The sequence below is a fragment of the Mesoplodon densirostris genome, chromosome 6 (genome assembly GCF_025265405.1).
Source record: "Mesoplodon densirostris isolate mMesDen1 chromosome 6, mMesDen1 primary haplotype, whole genome shotgun sequence".
Taxonomy (NCBI): domain Eukaryota; kingdom Metazoa; phylum Chordata; class Mammalia; order Artiodactyla; family Ziphiidae; genus Mesoplodon; species Mesoplodon densirostris.
The window spans coordinates 123,911,819-123,930,127 of NC_082666.1; the positions used below are offsets into that span (position 1 = coordinate 123,911,819).

The window sequence follows — 18,309 nt, forward strand, 5'->3', positions numbered from 1 at the left end:
AGGGGCAAGGCATTCAGTGGGTTGCAGCCATGGGTGCTGAATAGCACCACACAACAAAGAATCATCTGGCCCCAAATGCCAACGGCGCCCGTTGGGACTCACTAATGTGAGTTATGGAGCATTATGGTGAAACGAACACCCCGAACCCATCGCCCTGTGTGAGAATAAAACCTCACTAGTCATGCTGCAGTGACTCACTCTGAGGCAGACACTACACGCAACACAAACAAATCAGTCATTACGAGCTATTTTGGTAGCAAGACTTTTTCAACGAAGTTCATGAAGTCCTCTTGGTTCTGTCCTAATGGACCTATATCACATTCTTCATCCCTTCTAAATCTCAGCTTGGCATCCAGAGCCTTTCCTTGGAGGTGATTAGTAAATCCAAACGTTTGACCTAATAGTGTTATTTTTAACAGAATATTTTTCAGAGACGCCTCTTATGTTCAGTTCAAGTCATGTAAAAAGAAGGCCTCTTGGTGCCTTTTCCACCTGTTTTGGCACTTTCTCAGAGCCTCACTTCCTGTCTGCACGTGTAGCAGAAGGGGAAAGGAAGGAGCCTGCTATCGTGAGCTTCGCCCTAGGAACATAAAGCCCTTCATGGCTTTCTTGCTCCAAGCAGAAGGAAGTCATTTTTCTCTGCATTTTTTCTTCTCCATGGCCACGACCTGACATCCTCCAAGGTTCATTCATCACGCATCAGCCTCCTGCTGCTGCCAGGACCAGCTTAAGCTTGGAAACGGTCTCAGATCCCTTTTCCAGAGATGACTTTACTCAGCCATCTGCACCTCTTCTGTGGATCTGAAGGGCTGTTGGAAGTCACCAACAACCATGGCTCCCTCCTTGGCCACTGCTCAGCCAGTTACTCCATGGGAGTGGATCCCGGTCCCAGGGCACCAGCTCCCACTCAGGCTGGGAGAGTCTAAGGAGCCTCTCTGCCCAGGGACCCTTAGACTCCATTTCAGGCTCGCAAATATATGTCTCAGTTATAGACTTCTTGAGTTAATTACTCCCCAGGATGGCTTGAGCTTGAGCCATGCTTATCCCTTCTTCATTGTCCACCCATCATGACCATGGCCAGCATTTATTTAGCACCTACTGTGTGCTACCGTTAGGCTAAGCTCTTTACGTGTCTGGAACCCACATAAAGCTGGCCAGCTTGCTTTTCCCTTGAAGCCAGTCTCAGTAGTATCACATTTCCAAAAAACTATTAGTCTGTCATGTAAAAATAATTGGAAATCAATTAAAATCTTCACTGAAATCTCTTTGGGGAAAAATATCATTGAGGGATCACTTTCAAGATAAACAGAAAAATGTCTTAAAATTTTTATTGCCATTTCTTAATATCCAATAGGGTTGGCTCCTGTCCAAAAATATCTTTACTTGCATTTTTTTAAATTCCTGAACTCTAGTCCACGAAGGCTCTTATCTTTCTCCCCTCTATTGCTCATGGCAAAATTCATTCTTTTTTTTCCCCTTAGTCACTTTTTGCTTCTTCCAGTGTGTAAGTCAAATTCAACTGGATTGGAACCTCTCTGCTTCACGCTCCCCCATTACCAAGTTCACACGACGAAAGTTCAAGAGTTGCGTGGTACATGGAAACCTCCTTAGATAATGGGGGGGGGCAGTGTCACATGTTTATAATTTTATATCTGCTCCTTTTATTTATATCACATGTTATCTTATCTAATCCCACCCAAAAATCTCATGGAAGGGCTATGCTCCCCATTTTACAGATGAGGAAATGGAGATTAAGTGACACGTCCACGACCACACAGTCTTGGCCAGATTCAGTAGACGCCAAAGCCTTGGTGATGTCATTAATCACCACACTCCTGATCTCTTGAACATTTTTGAATGTGGGTCAGTGTCCCTCATAACCCCCACTTGTTATCCAGAGAGCTGGCTCCTATTCATTTACTCATTCATTCATTCCTCAGGTATCGGAGGATCTACTTTGGGCCAAGGACTGGGCTTGTAGAGGACAATATTGTATCTAAGGTTTGGCTTTTGACCTTGCATTTGAAAGGTTAAAAAGGCAAACATCAGTGATTGTCTTAGTTCTAATTGGTAAATGTGTGTATTCATTTCTTAGGGCTGCTATAACAAAGTATCACAAATGGGGTGACTCAGAACAACAAAACTTCATTGTATCACAGACCTGGAGGCTTGAAGTCCAAGATCAAGGTGTTAGCAGGGCCATGGCCCCTCTGAAACCTGTAGGAGAACAGTCTTGCCCTGCGTCTTCCTAGCCTCCAGTGGGTTGCTGGCAATCATTAGTGCTCCTGGGTTCATAGAGGTATAACTCAAATCCCCCATCTTTACATGGCATTCTCCCTGTGTACATGTCTCCCTCTGTGTCCGAATTTCCCTTTTTTATAAAGACGTCAGTCATATTGGATTAGGGCCCACCTTAACTACCTCATTTTAACTTGATTAGTCTGTAAAGACCCTGTTTCCAAATAAGGTCACGTTCTAAGGTACTGGTGGTTAGGATTTCAACCTACCTTTTGGGGGAGACAAAATTCAACCCATAACAGCATCTTGTAAGATGTGTGTGCAAACTTCTTTGGGAACCCAGGGGCGGAAACAAACCCTGTCTAGGCAAGTCAGGGAGGGCTTCCCAGGGGACCTCACAGTGCTAATGGGCCTTAAAAAGGATAACTTGCAGCTCAGCGAGGGGGAGGACAGGAGGGGAGGGGACCAGGTGTCCTCCAGGTGGGACATGCTGGGCTTGGAGAAGAAAGAGAGTAGTCCTGGGAGGCAGGCACTTAGAGTGCATCATGGGTGAGTGTGGGAGATGAGGCTGGAAAAAACATGCAGAGGAAAATACCATAGGGCCTTTTATACCTCACGCTAAAGAGTCTGGATCTTATCCCATAGAAAATGAGGACCCAGTGACAAAAGTCACCTGTTTAATTTGCCTTCCATCTCAAAGGGGTATCTTTTTTTTTTTTTTTTTTTTTTTTGCGGTATGCGGGCCTCTCACTGCTGTGGCCTCCCCCGCTGCGGAGCACAGGCTCCGGACGCGCAGGCTCCGGACGCGCAGGCTCAGCGGCCATGGCTCACGGGCCCAGCCGCTCCGCGGCATATGGGATCCTCCCAGACCGGGGCACGAACCCGTATCCCCTGCATCGGCAGGCGGACTCCCAACCACTTGCGCCACCAGGGAGGCCCTCAAAGGGGTATCTTTTTAAAGAGAATTTAAGCAGGACTTTATAAAACTAAGGCTTCACGTTATTAAAATTTTAAGTTCCATCATTTTTAAAAAGAGGAACATTTTGCCTCTGTAAACCAAAGAGTAAAGAGGGTAAGTCAGATCAAGCCTGGAAAACAAATGAAGGCCAGATCCTCAGTTGGGTTCCCGCGAAGTAGACCCCGAGATGCCCTTTGCAGGCAGGAAGCATCGGTAAGCCCCCGTGAACCTCACCTGCAGGGAATGACAGAGCAGGAATGGGCAGAGAGAAAAGTTGGGCTGTGACGCGGCCGCATCACAGGGAGCACTGGAGCTGGGATGGCCCAGCAGAGCTGTTCCAAATTAGGATGAAAGGACAGGGCCTTTAAACCCCCAGTGTAACCAGTCAGTGGATGCAGGCTGCCCCCAGTAAGGGCTGTGACCTCAGGCAAGATGCAGGCACTTCTGGGAGAGGGAGTGGGGGATACAACTGTCAGGCTGTTCCTAAAAACCCAGCCACTCACATGAGGTATGTTTCATAAGCTCAAGCGAGAAAAACCAAAAAGCTTAGGTATTTTATAAAAAGAAAAATTAGGTGAACCTGAGAAAATCACGAGAATACAGAGATTACTACAGAAGTTATAAAATGTGACCGAGGTACAAGGACTATTAGATCAAAGCAACAGAGAAAGGCAAGAAACAGTCCCACACATATAGGCCCTGAATGTTAGATATCCTGCTGAAATCAATTTCATTTTCAGTCATACCTCACGCTATATACAAAAATCAATTTCAGATTAAAAAAATGTGACTCAGCTCCAACAAAAGAGTGATAAAGTGGATTGAGTAATTAATTGCTTGGGTGACCTTTTTCTCTTTGGAAAGAAATGGTTCTGGGCTTGGGGACAAGCATCTAGTCCTGTTCCTTCTTTGTTTCTGGCCAGCAAGAGGAAACACCAGAGAATAGGGAGAGAGGTGAAGGCAGTTTGGGGTCTTCATGCTATTTGATAAAGCCAATAAATCAACGTCAGCCAAGCAGGAAGAAAAGCCATAGAAATCCCACTGTTTGCAAGAAAGCCTCAGAAGCTGTGAGCCACGGGCTGTCCGGGGGCCTGCTCTTCAGTAGCCCTCAACGTTGGTGGAAGGAAAGGTTTTTCCTGTAGCAAAATAGAATCCTGGGTTTAGCTAAATAACAATTGATAAAATGAAGACAGCTTTTTATTTTCTTTTCTGTCATGTTACATATGGTAATTTTGTGAGTAGGTAAATATCTTATACTGTGGTTTTTAAAAGTGATTTATTCATAGACAAAGAAATTTGGAACTCATTAATGACAAATTGTGAGCCATGGGTGGAGGGCTGGTTTTGCTACTCCCACCATTTGCGTGAGAAGCTGTGTGAATATGAATGAAGAGGCAATGAAGGGTGAGGGGAAAGCCAGGGCTGATGCAGAAGCCTCCACGGGGAGATTATGTCAAACCTCAAAGTTTTTTCTTTTAAACTGATTTCCCAGCCCGCTCTGGGGCCCCCATCACTTAAGCTGCTTTCCTCCTCTCACCCCCTGAATAGAAGCTTCTTGAGGCAGAACGGGGTTCAGAGCCTGGGCTTGGGTGACCCCAAAGTTAGTGCTCTTTGTATGTCACCTGTGGTTGTCAACTTTGTCACACCCCAGGTATGCCTGGAGGATGGACACACTTTGCAGTGCAGTTCTGACCCAGTGCAATTGGGGAGCTAACACAGACTTCACAGGTTGAGGGCACAGTCCTCCACAAGACACCCCTCCTCAGAGTTCCCAGGCCACCCACACTTCTGACCAACTGGCTACAAATTTAGGGGTTCCCACTACCTCAGTTTCAATAATTTGCTAGAATGACTCACAAAACTCAGGACAATTAAAATTTTATTATAAAGGATACAAATAGGAACCAGCCAAATGAAGAGACACATAGGGTGAGTTCTAGGAGGGTCCCAAACATGACGTTTCTGTGTTCTTAGGACATGTCACCCTCCAGCTAGCATCACCAACCAGGTTCCTCCCCCAGCTTCAGTGTCTAGAGTTTTTATTGGGGTTTAATGATGTAGACATAATTGATTGATTGATTGTGGATTGATTGTGTCATTGGCCATGTAATTTGACTCAATCTCCAGCCCTCCTTGTCTCCCTGGAGCCCAGACTGATATCATGTGACTCAAAGCTCCAAACCTCTAATCACATGGTTGATCTTTCCAATAAGGCCAGCCCCTATCATGAGACTACCTAAGGGCCCACCATGAGTTACCTCATCACCATAAACCTCGGTGGTGAGGTTCGGTCCAAGGTACCCATCAGGAACAATAAAGACACTCTTATCACTTAGGAAATTCCAAGCATTCAGAGGCTCCCTTCCCAGAAGCAAGGACAAAGACCAGCCAAGTTCTTTCCTGTACAACATCCTGTCATCAGTAACCAGCAGGGTGATGGCGATGGTGGGTGGAGTAGCCATTTGGTAAAGCTCCATCTCCCCAGGAACTTCAGGTTTGCTCCTCCAGGAAGAAGCTCCCCTGCAACCCAATAAAAAGTCCCTTCAGTACCAGGCAGCCTCCCAAGAATGCATTTCATGTTTAGAAAATCCCCAGATTCTTCCTTACCTGAAACTGAAATCAATCTTCCTTTGAAAATCTGTTGGATGAAGAGTCTCTTAATGCATTTCCACCCCAAGGATCTAGAGTTAACCTTATCCCAACATCCCTACAGCAGAAATTTGTTGCTTTTTAGCAGGAAACCTAGAAAAAATTTGGCATAAATTATGCCCTGGAGAGTTTCACAAGCCACAGACCAAAGAGCTGGATTCAGTCAGGCCCCTCTCAGAGGCTCTGAGTGGAAGAGAAGCTGAAAAGCCCCATCTAGCCTGGCAAAAATTTTATTTGTCCATTTGATATGGTGCCTTTACTTCTCACATGGCTGGGAGTCTCCCTCACCAGGGTCTCTCTTCATTTTGAAATTATTTCAAACTTATAAAAAAAAGTTGAAAAAACAGTCCAAAGAACTCCCATATCACCTTTACCCAGATTCCCCAATTGTTCAAGTGTATCATTTGCCGTATGTAGTAGCTCTAGCTCTTGATAAACACACATACAATATGCCCACTATCATTATTCTCTTTCTGAATTACTTGAAAGCAAGTTGCAGCAATACTGCTCCACCACTGAAAAGACTCCAGTGTTGGGCTTCCCTGGTGGCGCAGTGGTTGAGAGTCTGCCTGCCGATGCAGGGGACACGGGTTCATGCCCCGGTCCGGGAAGATCCCACATGCTGCGGAGCGGCTGGGCCCGTGAGCCATGGCCGCTGAGCCTGCGCATCCGGAGCCTGTGCTCCGCAACGGGAGAGACCACAACAGTGAGAGGCCCGTGTACCGAAAAAAAAAAAAAAAGACTCCAGTGTTTATTTCCCCACACAAGTACACTCTCCTACAGAGCTATACTGTGACCATCTAAATCAGGAAATCACCATTGCTACAAACAGCTCTACCATCCAAAACATAGAGCCCATTCAGATTTTACCAACTGTACCTACAATGTCTCTTTTTCCTGTCTGGTCCAGGAACACACATTGCATTGCGTTGTCATGTCTCTTTGGTCTCCTCCAATCTGGAAGAGTTTCTCAGTCTGAAAGAGTACAGACCTTTTGTTCTATCAATTTCTGAGGAGATCCCTCACCCAGGTCTCATGACTAGACTCATCATGAACTCTTAGCAGGGATATCTCAGAAATGATGCTATACCCTTCTCAGTGTATCAAGGTGGGGGGCATGTCCTGTTTACCTTGTTCTAACGCTGGTCATGTTAACTTTGATGGCCTGGTCATTTGTGTCTGCCAGGTTTTCCTTTGTATTTGATTAGTGTCTGGAAGGAGATACACTAAGACTATGTCAATGTCCTATTCATCATCAGACCTCCACCCTCCAGTTTTATCATCCATTGATGAACCAGCCGACACTGAGTTTGTTGCCAAATGGAGGTTTTCTATTTCCATCCTTTCTTCTACATCTGCTAGTTAGCAATCTCCTGGAAAGAAGAGCATCCTCTTCTCCCCCATTTAGTTATCTATCTGTCCTAGATTCTATTTTATTCAGTGGATGCAATCCATTCCTACCATTATAGACTTCAATGCTTAGGTTCTCCCAGACTTGGCCCGTGCCAGCCCCTTTAAGCTGATACTGCTTCCTTGTTATATGTCTCCAACATTCTCTAAACACTTCCTTTTTTCTAGCACAAAAAGATATTCCAGACTCATCTTGTACCTTCTTTGCCCCAGCCCTGGAATCAGCCATTTCTCCAAGGAACCCTAGATCCGTTTAGTGGAGAAGGGTATTTGGAAAGTAAGACTGGGTGCTTGGTATGCACTTGACTATCAGGGTGTCATTGGTCCTAGGCTTTCTCAGTAAACAAACCTCTCTCTCTCTCACTCTCTCTCTCGTGAGGAGCTCTCACCAATGCTTTTAATTCCAGTTCCTCACCTAAGGTTCCTCTCTATTCTTCCTTTCTCTATATTTCAAATACTTTCTCCAACAGTAAGAAACCTATTTCCCATTATCCTCAATATATTGACTCCTTTGCTCAATCCACCTGTATGAAACCAATTTCCTAACCACTCCAGACCTCTCCACCCTTGGCCCCACCTCCTCCTTTGATCCGCTCCTGGCTCTGCAGCCACTGCCAACCCCTCAGCCTCACTAATTTGACCCCTGGGCAAACCACCACCTCCAAGGGAAGGAAGAAAGAAAAGGAGATAAAAAGGTAGCAGAAGAGGAAAGCAGAGTTTTGTTTTGTATTTCCAATCTTTCTTTGTTTTTACAAAAGCACCAGAATCTATAAGAGATTGCTGTGTTAAAATAATGCTAAGGTTTTTCGAGTGTTTACCTTGTGCCAAGTTCTGTCTTAAGGGGTTTTATCTAATTTAATCCTCGTAAGACCATTCAAAATAGATACTGCTATTTTCCCCACGTCACAGCTGAGAAAACTGAATGCAGAGAGCTTGAATATGTTGTCCAAGGAAAACTAGCTACGTGGTGGTGGGTGGATGGAGCACTTGTAGAAGTTTGACACCAGGGCTTGTACTTCTGGCTGTTGCTGTGTTGCATGATGGCTGCCTGTGACTTGAAGGGGGCTGTCTGCTCCCCAACCCTCTCCCATCTGCAGAGAAGACAGATTTGTTCATTAACATACCACATAGATTTCAAAAACGGTGTAGCTTGGCTGGACTAATCTTCCCACATAGAATAATGATAAAATCTGGACAAAATAAAAAATCAAATTCTCTTGAAGATTCTGGAGAGAGACCACAGCAAAGCAGAAGGAAAATCTGCTCTTGAGAGGTGAACTGAAAAGAACAAAATCTGCAAATTTGTGGCTTTTGCCTAATGGCACTTTCCAATCTGGGAGAGGCTGGAAGGGCAGAAAGCAGCAGCCTTACAGGTTTGAGGTGTAAGAGGATAGAACTTGGGGCTGGCAGAGTAGCCAGAAGATTGAGGAAAGTCCTGGAAAACAGGGAGCCACAGAGAGGGTGAATACCAAAATAGAAATTTTAATTTAATTTTTTTTTAATTTACTGAAGTATAAATTTAGCAAAAGAATAAATGAGGAATAAATTTAACAAAGACCTGTACAACGTATACACTAGAAACTACAAATCATTGCTGACAAACATTAAAGACGAGCAAAATAAGTGGAAAGATATACCATGTGTGAGGATTGGAAGACTCAGTGCTGTTAAGATGCCAATTCTCCCTCGCTAAGCTATAGATGTAACACAGTCTCAATCATAATTCAGCAAACATTTTAAATAGAAAGTGACAAACTGATTCAAAAATGTATATGGAAATGCAGAGACCCAGAATAGCACAATAATCTTGGGGAGGAAATGGTGGAAGGCTTACGCTGTTTGACTTCAAGATCTCCTCGAAAGCTACAGTAATGCAGACAGCATGGTGCTGGCATAGTGCAGACACAGATCAATAGAACAGAACTGAGAGTCCAGAAATAGACCTAAACTTATATGGCCAATTGATTTTGACAAAGACAACAAGATAATTCAATTGGGAAATGAAGGTCAACAACCAATGTTGAATAACCATAGATCTTTATGAGAAAAAAAAATGTATTTTGACCCCTACCTCACACCATACACAAAAGTTAATTCAAGATCAATCACAGAGGGCTTCCCTGGTGGTGCAGTGGTTGAGAGTCCGCCTGCCGATGCAGGGGACACGGGTTTGTGCCCCGGTCCGGGAGGATCCCACATGCCGCGGAGCGGCTGGGCCCGCGAGCCATGGCCGCTGAGCCTGCGCGTCTGGAGCCTGTGCTCCACAACGGGAGAGGCCACAACGCCCGCGTACCACAAAAAAAAAAAAAAAAAAGATCAATCACAGAGCTAAAGGTGAACGTTAAAACTATGAAGCTTAGGGCCTCCCTGGTGGCGCAAGTGGTTGGGAGTCCGCCTGCCGATGCAGGGGATGCGGGTTCGTGCCCCGGTCTGGGGGGATCCCATGTGCCGCGGAGCGGCTGGGCCCGTGAGCCATGGCCGCTGGGCCTGCGCGTCCGGAGCCTGTGCTCCGCAACGGGAGAGGCCACAACAGTGAGAGGCCCACATACCGCAAAAAGAAAAAAAAAAAAAAAAACTATGAAGCTTATAAAAGAAAAGAGAATATCTTCATGATTTGGAGGCAGGCAAAGATTTCTTAGACAGGATGCAAAAAGCACTCACCATAAAAGAACATTTTGATAAATGAGACTTTATCAAAAGATGCAGTTAAGGAAATAAATAACAGGCACAGTACAGACCTAGAGAAGATATTCATAAAACATATACAGGGTACTTTAAGCTAGAATGTATAAGGATCTCCTACTTCAATAAACACACACACACACACTCACACCCAAACACAAAGTGGGCAAAGAATTTAAACAAGTACTTCACAAAGAAAGACATATTAATGGTCAATAAGCAGATGAAAAAGTGCTCAATATTGTTAGTCACCAGGAAAATGCAAATTAAAAGCTCAGTGAGATTCTATGCATACCCACTAAAATGACTAATATTAAAAAGACTTATATAACACCAAATGTTGGTAAGGAGGTGGTGTAATGGAAATCTCATATATCACAGTGGAAATATAAAATAGAATAATCTTGGCAATTTCTTACAAAGTTAAACATTTATCTACCTTTCACCTAGTCATTCCTCTCCTAGGTATTTGTCCAAAGGAAATGAGAACATACATACACAAAAAGACTTGTACTTTAATGTTCATAGTAATTTTATTTACAATAGCCCAAAATGAGAAATAGCCCAGGTATTTAGCAACAGGGGAATGAATAATATATACTAAATGATTCCATTTATATGAAGTTCTGCAACAGGCAAAACTAAGTAAAAGTGGGGGGAAAAATCATTGCCTAGAATTGGAGGTGGGAATGTGCATAAAGTTTGACTGAAAAAGGATATGAGGGAACTTTCTGGGGATCTGGAAGTCTCTTAATTGGTATGTGGGTTGCACAGGTGTATTCATGTGTCAAATTGTATACCTAAAATTTGCGTGTTTAAATTAATATAAATTTCTCTGTAATAGAAGAACTGTAAAAATTGATAATAGTTGAGTGATGGTTAGGGAGTAGATGGTGTTGAAGAGGAAGCAAGATGGCAGAATGTTAGTAATTGTTGAAGCTGGGCGATGTGTACATGGGGGTTTTTTATACTATTCTACTGACTTCTGTTTTCTTCGTATATATTTGAAATTTTCAATAATCACAGGGGTCCCAGTTCTGGGGAAATCAGACTTTAGTTATATAAGTTTCAACTTGGGTAGAGAAGTCTCTAAGTTTAAAAACACCAGAGCCTGGGACTCCAGTTTGGGAGTCTGTATGGAACTGACATGGGGGCTCTGGATGGCCAAGTGGACAGAGAAGCACAGAGGGTGAGTGGTAAGAGAAATGGGTGGAAATAATGACAAAATGGTCAACTTCACAGTCTTGAACTCTTCCTATTGTCTGTGTCCCTCTCACTGTAGGTACCATTGATCACAGCCTTCTTCCTCATCCCAGGACTGAAGTTCTGATTCCTGTGCTGATTTGTTACCGCAGATAACATCTGCATTTTGTGCCTCAGTTTCCATCTCAGAGCAATACTTGACTTCTCTGATGGGCATTTGCTTTCCTAATGGGGAAGGGATTTTTCAAGCTTAGAGTCTTTTAGCTTCACAACTCCATAGAGTTAAAGAGGGCTGACAGGGCTTCCCTGGTGGCGCAGTGGTTGAGAGTCTGCCTGCCGATGCAGGGGACACGGATTTGTGCCCCGGTCTGGGAAGATCCTACATGCCGCGGAGCAGCTAGGCCTGTGAGCCATGGCCACTGGGCCTGTGCGTCCGGAGCCTGTGCTCCACAACGGGAGAGGCCACAACAGTGAGAGGTCCGCGTACCACACACACACACAAAAAAAGAGGGCTGACAGGAGGCAGAACTGGACTAAGATATGTGAGTGCACAGGCTGAAGAAGAATTTGGTGTTCTTTCAAAACAGTACTTTTTAAGTATTAGTTGGACATTTTATTAGTGAAAATAAGAAGAAACTGATTTTCTTCTAAGAAAAATGGTATAGCTTTCTTTTTGTTCCAATTAAGGAATTGATTATATTTGATTTACTACATTAGACAACTTCTTGGGAGATGTAACAAAAACATAAAATTTAAATAATCCGGGGTCACTGTTCTTCCTGATCAGACAGCAACCCACCCTGCATTGTTCTGCCTTCGGGCTGGTTGTGTATAGGCTAGGTGGCATGCGTTGCAAAGACACTCAACAGAGATTAGACAGTGCTTGTGAGTTTTTTAATTTGCCTTTGAGGGTACTTTTTGCTCCATCAGGAGTGGGCTTGATTCACCAGTTACGCATGGAACCACATGAGAAACCCGAGTTAAAGTGAAACCAATGTGATTTCAGAACTAGACAGGACCTTATAGATGATGGGTTTCCAGGCAGCTGCCAATGGACCCCCTCTTAATACAGCTCTGGCTCTAGGCTAGGAAGCTATGGCATCAGGTTGTGGGGCAGGTTGGCTTCTGGTCAAGAAAGCAGGACTAAGGAGAGCACCTAATTTCTTGTCAACACTCTATTTCCAGTGGCCATGCTTCTTGTGTGCGAATTGTGCCATTTAATCCTTAACGCAAGTCCTGTCCTTCTATCTTGCCCAGCCCCCCTTCCCATTAAGCAGCTTGGTCTACTACAAGTCCTCAGAGTCCAGTGGCTCAGGGTTCAAAATCCCAGCTTAATTCCATGAGCTGTGTGACCTCCCTCAGTTTCCTCATCCGCCAAATGGGGATGTGACACCTGCTCCCCTGTGTTGCACAGATTCAATGAAACAATGCATGCATGGTGCCCAGAAGTGCCTACTGCAGATGCTCAGTAATGCTGGCTGAATTGGGAACCATTCAGAGGGTCCTCCTTACACAGCGGATGCTGGGTTTGATTGGTTTGGTTGGAATGAAATACAGAAGCACAGAATCCATGTTCTTTGCCTCATTGCATTGCCCCTTGGCTTCTCCTGTCTCCTCTCAGTTCCTCCATCTCTGTGCCATTTTGCCAACTTGTCCATTCATCACATAGAGCCTACTGTGTGCCACGCCTTGCACTAAGTGCTAGAGAATCAGTGTTGAATACAACGTTAAGTCAGAATCCCACCCTAGAGAATCACACCTCCAGGGCCTGAGTGAGGACTGCGGGGGCCTAGCAGGGGCACCCCTGAGTCATGCCCCCTCTCTTCTCCTCTGTAGGAGGTCATCACCTCCATCCTGCTGAGCGGGCGGATCGGGCCCAACATCCAGCTGGCGGACTGCTACGGGCTGAGGCTGAAGCACATGAAGTCGGATGAGATCCACTGGCTGCACCCGCAGATGACCGTGGGCGAGGTGCAGGACAAGTACGAGTGTCTACACATGGAAGCTGAGTGGAGGTAGGAGAGGAGCCCCGTGCTCTCAAATGGGCGGGGGGCGATAAGTGCGGAGTGAGAGGAGACCCTGGGAGGTCCTTTCTTGGAACCCTTCCCAACCTCTGAGAATATTCTAGAACATTGCAGTGGCATTTTAGGTTGGTCCTTCTGCAGCGTCCAATGCATCTGTTTGCTAAGAGCTAATATGGGCTCACAGCACATCCTCATCCCAAGACAGATATCTAGGCACAGCCCTAAACAGGATGCCGTTGGCACCCTGGAGAAGGAAGAACAGAAGTGCAGGGAAGAAGGAGAGCCAGGCCAAGGACTGGTCTGTGAACCTAAGGTAAACAGCTGCCAGCAGAGGGAGAAGATGGAGAGTCAGAACTAGCACTGACCACCATGTGCTGGCCAGCCACCCCTCTGTCCTTCGTGGTCCTCCAACCAACCACAGAGGAAGGAAAGAGGAGCAGGTCCCGAAGGGGAGGCCAGGAGCTCCACGGGCAGCTCCTGGCATGACCAGCTTCCCTGTGTCAACCGGAGAGTCTGAATTTCCTGTCCCAGGTATGACCTTCAAATCCGCTACCTGCCGGAGGACTTCATGGAGAGCCTGAAAGAAGACAGGACCACACTGCTTTATTTTTACCAACAGGTAAAAGTATTTTATCTTGTGGTCCCCATGGTCATATGACCATCCTCTCCTGGGGAGATGGAAAGACAAAGCTTAGATTTCGGAGGTCCCATTCCAGGAAACTTCTCTTGGGGACATTCCTTGGTCCCTGGTCAGCTGTCCAACCCGGCTTCCCTCACAGCTAAGGGTTGGCTAACCCCACCGCATGGGCACAGCTCCTCTTGGACTTTCCTCGTGGCTTTTCCTAGTGCTCAGGAGACCTGGCTGGGGAAGCAGGCAGAGCAGGTCCAAAGAGGAGGCAATAGTCTTAGCACGCAGGCTCAGCCGTCTGACACACCTGGTGTCTACCCAGCTCTACTGCTTCCTAACCTGGTATCCCTCGGGACTTGATTTACCTGCATGAGGCTGTTTCTTCTTCTGTAAAATTGGGATGATAGTAAGAATACCTACTTTACAGGGTTCATGTGAAGACCTAATGATAGCATTAGCAGTGTGCTGGTAAACCAGCTCTCTGATTTGTAGCACTTGCCAATTTCCATGGTGTAAATACTCCCATCGTGGTCTATTTCAAAGTACCAATATTTCAACCAGCTTGCCAAATTTTGGAAAATTTAATAACTGGCTTCCATGAGCTGTTTAAAGCTGCTCACCACACCCATGGCTATAATGCACGTGACGTGCCCAGAACGGGACCCGGCAGGGAGTGAGTGCCAGGTACAGGGAGTTGCCATTGTTGTTTTCTGCCTGGCCTTAGCCCCCTCCTACACCTCCCTCCTGGTTCACTAGAGACCAAGCCAGACTTTTCTTCTACAGTGGATGACATCTGTCACCACTTACCAACAAGGCTTTGGATAAATTACTGAGTCCTCCCCAAATTCCCAGCATCCTTATCTCCAAAATGAGGAGTTGGGGAGGGGAGCCTGAACTTCCTGCCTCGTGGATCCATGAAAGAATGTGCCGTGAAAGTGCTTCAGAACCTCGAGGGCCTCAGCCTGAGCGGGATCACCACTGCCCAGGGCTCTTCCTGAGCCTCCCCTCCTGCTCTTCATCTCCTGCTACGAATTTGTGCATAGCTGGCCGAGGGGGGGAGAGATAGCTCAGGGCGGCAGGATGGTGATCAAAGCACCCACCGTCTCCTGGGGCCCTGCTCATCTCAGGGAAACAGGGAACGAGGGAGGAAGTCTGAACTTTGGCCTTTCTCCCTGCCAGCTCCGCAATGACTACATGCAACGCTATGCCAGCAAGGTCAGCGAGGGCATGGCCCTGCAGCTGGGCTGTCTGGAGCTCAGGTATGTGGCCTCAAGGCCTCTCCAGAGTGGGTGCCTGCACCTCCCCTCCTATACTGGGCTCTTGGCCAGCTTGGACTTTCCTCCAGCGTGGGAAGCAAGAGTGGGTATGTGAGAGCTGGAAAGGGACGAGTTGTGGCCGACAGAGGGTAAGGCCCCGAGGTGCTCAGCGTCTGGTCCTCGGGAGAGAAGTGCCAGCTCCCTCTCTGGTTGGTGTCCCCTATCTTCCTTTGGCTGCCACTGCTGTTGCCTCCAGTTTGCCTGCTTCTTCCATGTACCTGCCATCCAAGTGATCCGGTAAATGTTTCTCTGAGCACTAGGCAAGTTTCTGGGAGATATTCGAACGCTGGGATTCCATCTGTATTGTTCACTGCTGCACCCCCAGCTCCAGTAGGTGCTGATAGATATGGACAGAGTTAGTAAATCTTCCGGGGAGACCCGTAAACTTACAGTGTTTGGGAGGTGACAAGTGTGTCTACAATTGGTCATAATACAGCAGAATGAAATAAGCACCACATAGGCCTACATATAGGAGCCAGTAATCCTGCCCGAGGACATCAAGAGGAGGGGATGTGAACTGGTCCAGGAAGCAAGAGAACGATTCCCATCGGTAGATACTGGGGGGAACTGGGAGGTGGGGGAGGGTGCATTCTGGGCTCAGGGACCAGTGGAAGGAAAAGAGCAGACTGGAGGACCGTGGGAGATGAGCTTAGGGGGGTGAGTTGGGGTCGAAGGTGGAAGTCTTTGAATGACAGTCTAAGAAACCTTATTCTTGGCCGTTGGGAGCACTGGGGGCAGAGGAGGAGGATATTAAGACCGTGCTCTAGCACTTTCTCAGCCAAAGCAGCACCATTCACTTTCACCACCCACCAGTATCCATGACCCATTCTGCCCTCTCATCACCTTTTCTGTACCCCTTGTCTGTCCTAGAACAGTGGTTCTGAAATCTGGTTGCAAATCATAGTCACCTGGGAGCTCATTAAATTAGAGATTCCCTAACCCCACCCTTGGAAACTCTGGTTTAGTAGATGTGGGTGAGACTTTGGGACATGCTTTTTTTTTAAATTTATTTATTTATTCATTCATTTATTTATTTACTTGGCTGCATTGGGTCTTCGTTGCTGTGCGCGGGCTTTTCATTGTGGTGGCTCCTCTTGTTGAGGAACACGGGCTCTAGGCACACGGGCTTCAGTAGTTGTGGCTCGCGGGCTCAGTGGTTGTGGCTCGCGGGCTCTAGAGCGCAGGCTCAGTAGTTGTGGCGCACGGGCTTAGTTGCTCCGTGGCATGTGGGATCTTCCAGGAGCAGGGCTCGAACCTTTGTCCCCTGCATTGGCAGGCAGATTCTTAACCACTGCGCCACCAGGGAAGTCCCAGGACATGCATTTTTGACAGGTCTTCCAGATGATTTAGAGACAGTTAGCCTCGTTTGAGGTGACGGTTCCAGGGTGAGTCTTGCCCTATCTGTGACCTTAAAAGTATAGAGAATAGGACTCTGCTGCTGCTTCTGCTAAGTTGGGGGGCATTGAGGAATTCTGGCTCCCATCCTCGATCTCAGAGAGAGTGCTGAGGGGTCCCCCAGGGAGAGCCGTGGGATGGGAAGGGGGGCTTCTGAAACTGTTGGCATCTGTGACGGAACAGGTCAAGGACAGCCTCGGAGGGCTCCTCCTTGCTTTCCTACTTGGTAGCTGTCTCAACAAGCCAGGGAACACAAGGGTCCCCTGCACAGAGGAAGTCTGCACCCCTGATGCCAGTTGGAAGACAGACCACCTCGCCGCAGTTGGCAGTGGTCCTGGGAGTTGCGTGCTGCTGGTTCGGGGGCTCTCCGTGAAGTTTACCTTATTACATGTGCCATGTATGCCTTCCAAGACCATCACAGTATTGCAACTTAAACACGCCTATCTTCTCCTCTGAAATTAGACAACTCAAAAAAGCCCACCTTTACCTTTTTGTTTGTGGATCTCATACCCAGGACTCCAGTGTCACTTTGAGACTCTGATCACAGAAGTCACTATCAAAATATCATCACTTAGTAGTAAAATAGCAGCATAGAGAAGACCCGTGAGCATTCTAGTTCATGTTCTTCTTTCCTTGAATCACTCCCAAACTATTATTGGTTGTAATAATAATGACTATTATTATTTAGCACCGGGCACTGGGCTAAATACACTGGAGGACAGAGTGCACCAACTGACGTGGCTCCATTTATAGTCTTATAAGGAATGGATAGTCTCTTGGTGTTGGCTATCTTATCAACTCAGGATTATTCCAAAACCTATGCTTGTTTTACGACAGGGATGTATTATTTCACATCTCCCCTAGCCTGATGAGCAGAGTCAGATAAATGTTCCTATTCTTACGGGCTGACCTTCGAGATACAACTTATATATTCGGGAAAGGATATGGAAAACACCTATTTTGTAAACTTCATAGATTTTCAAGCCTATAATTTTTAAAGTTGAATACAAAGCTATCCATTATCATGGACTATTTTAAAGTCAAGTTATGACTATTTCTAACCAAGAGAGACACATATATTTCTGAAAATCAGGCCATAATGCAGAATTTTCAAGGCTGTGATTTTTTTTCCTGAAAAGGTTCCAGAGTGCAGTCTACCTACATATTATGGGGAAAAGTCCTATTAACATTGTTGTGTCACCTGCCTACCGAAAATATGGTGTCTCCAGAAAAAAAAATGTATTCTTTCCTAGCTTAAAAAAGAAGTATGGGGCTTCCCTGGTGGCGCACTGGTTGAGAGTCCGCCTGCCAATGCAGGGGACGCGGGTTCGTGCCCCGGTCTGGGAAGATCCCACATGCCGTGGAGCGGCTGGGCCCGTGAGCCATGGCCGCTGAGCCTGCGCATCTGGAGCCTGTGCTCTGCAACGGGAGAGGCCACAACAGTGAGAGGCCCGTGTACCGAAAAAAAAAAAAAAAAAAAGAAATATGGTATATGCACAAGATATGAGATTACCAAGATGAATGCTCAATGGACTCAATTCATAGCAAGGAGCCATTGGGCATAATGATGAAGATCAAAGGGTCTGAAGCTGGGCTGCCTGAATGTGCATCCTGGGTCTTCCACTTACTGGGCAAGTTACTTCATCTCTCTGTGCCTCAGTTCCTTCATCTGTAAAATGGGAAGGATGATAATGGTAGCAACCCTACAGGCTTGTTATGAGGAATAAATGAGTTAGCATATTTAAAGTAGTTAGAACAGTGATAGAGACAGAAGTATTCACTAGTTATTCATTACTTGTACTCATT

General features: G+C 46.2%; 1 protein-coding gene across 2 annotated transcripts in view; it reads left to right on the forward strand.

The window, feature by feature from the left end:
• PTK2B (protein tyrosine kinase 2 beta) overlaps window positions 1-18,309 on the forward strand; it is a 63,843-nt gene that overhangs the window by 14,011 nt on the left and 31,523 nt on the right. For both annotated transcript variants that reach the window (XM_060101394.1, XM_060101395.1), the window contains exons 2-4: window positions 12,977-13,155; window positions 13,696-13,783; window positions 14,972-15,051. In XM_060101394.1, coding sequence (XP_059957377.1) covers window positions 12,977-13,155; window positions 13,696-13,783; window positions 14,972-15,051 — 347 coding nt within the window. The remainder of the gene's footprint in view (window positions 1-12,976; window positions 13,156-13,695; window positions 13,784-14,971; window positions 15,052-18,309) is intronic.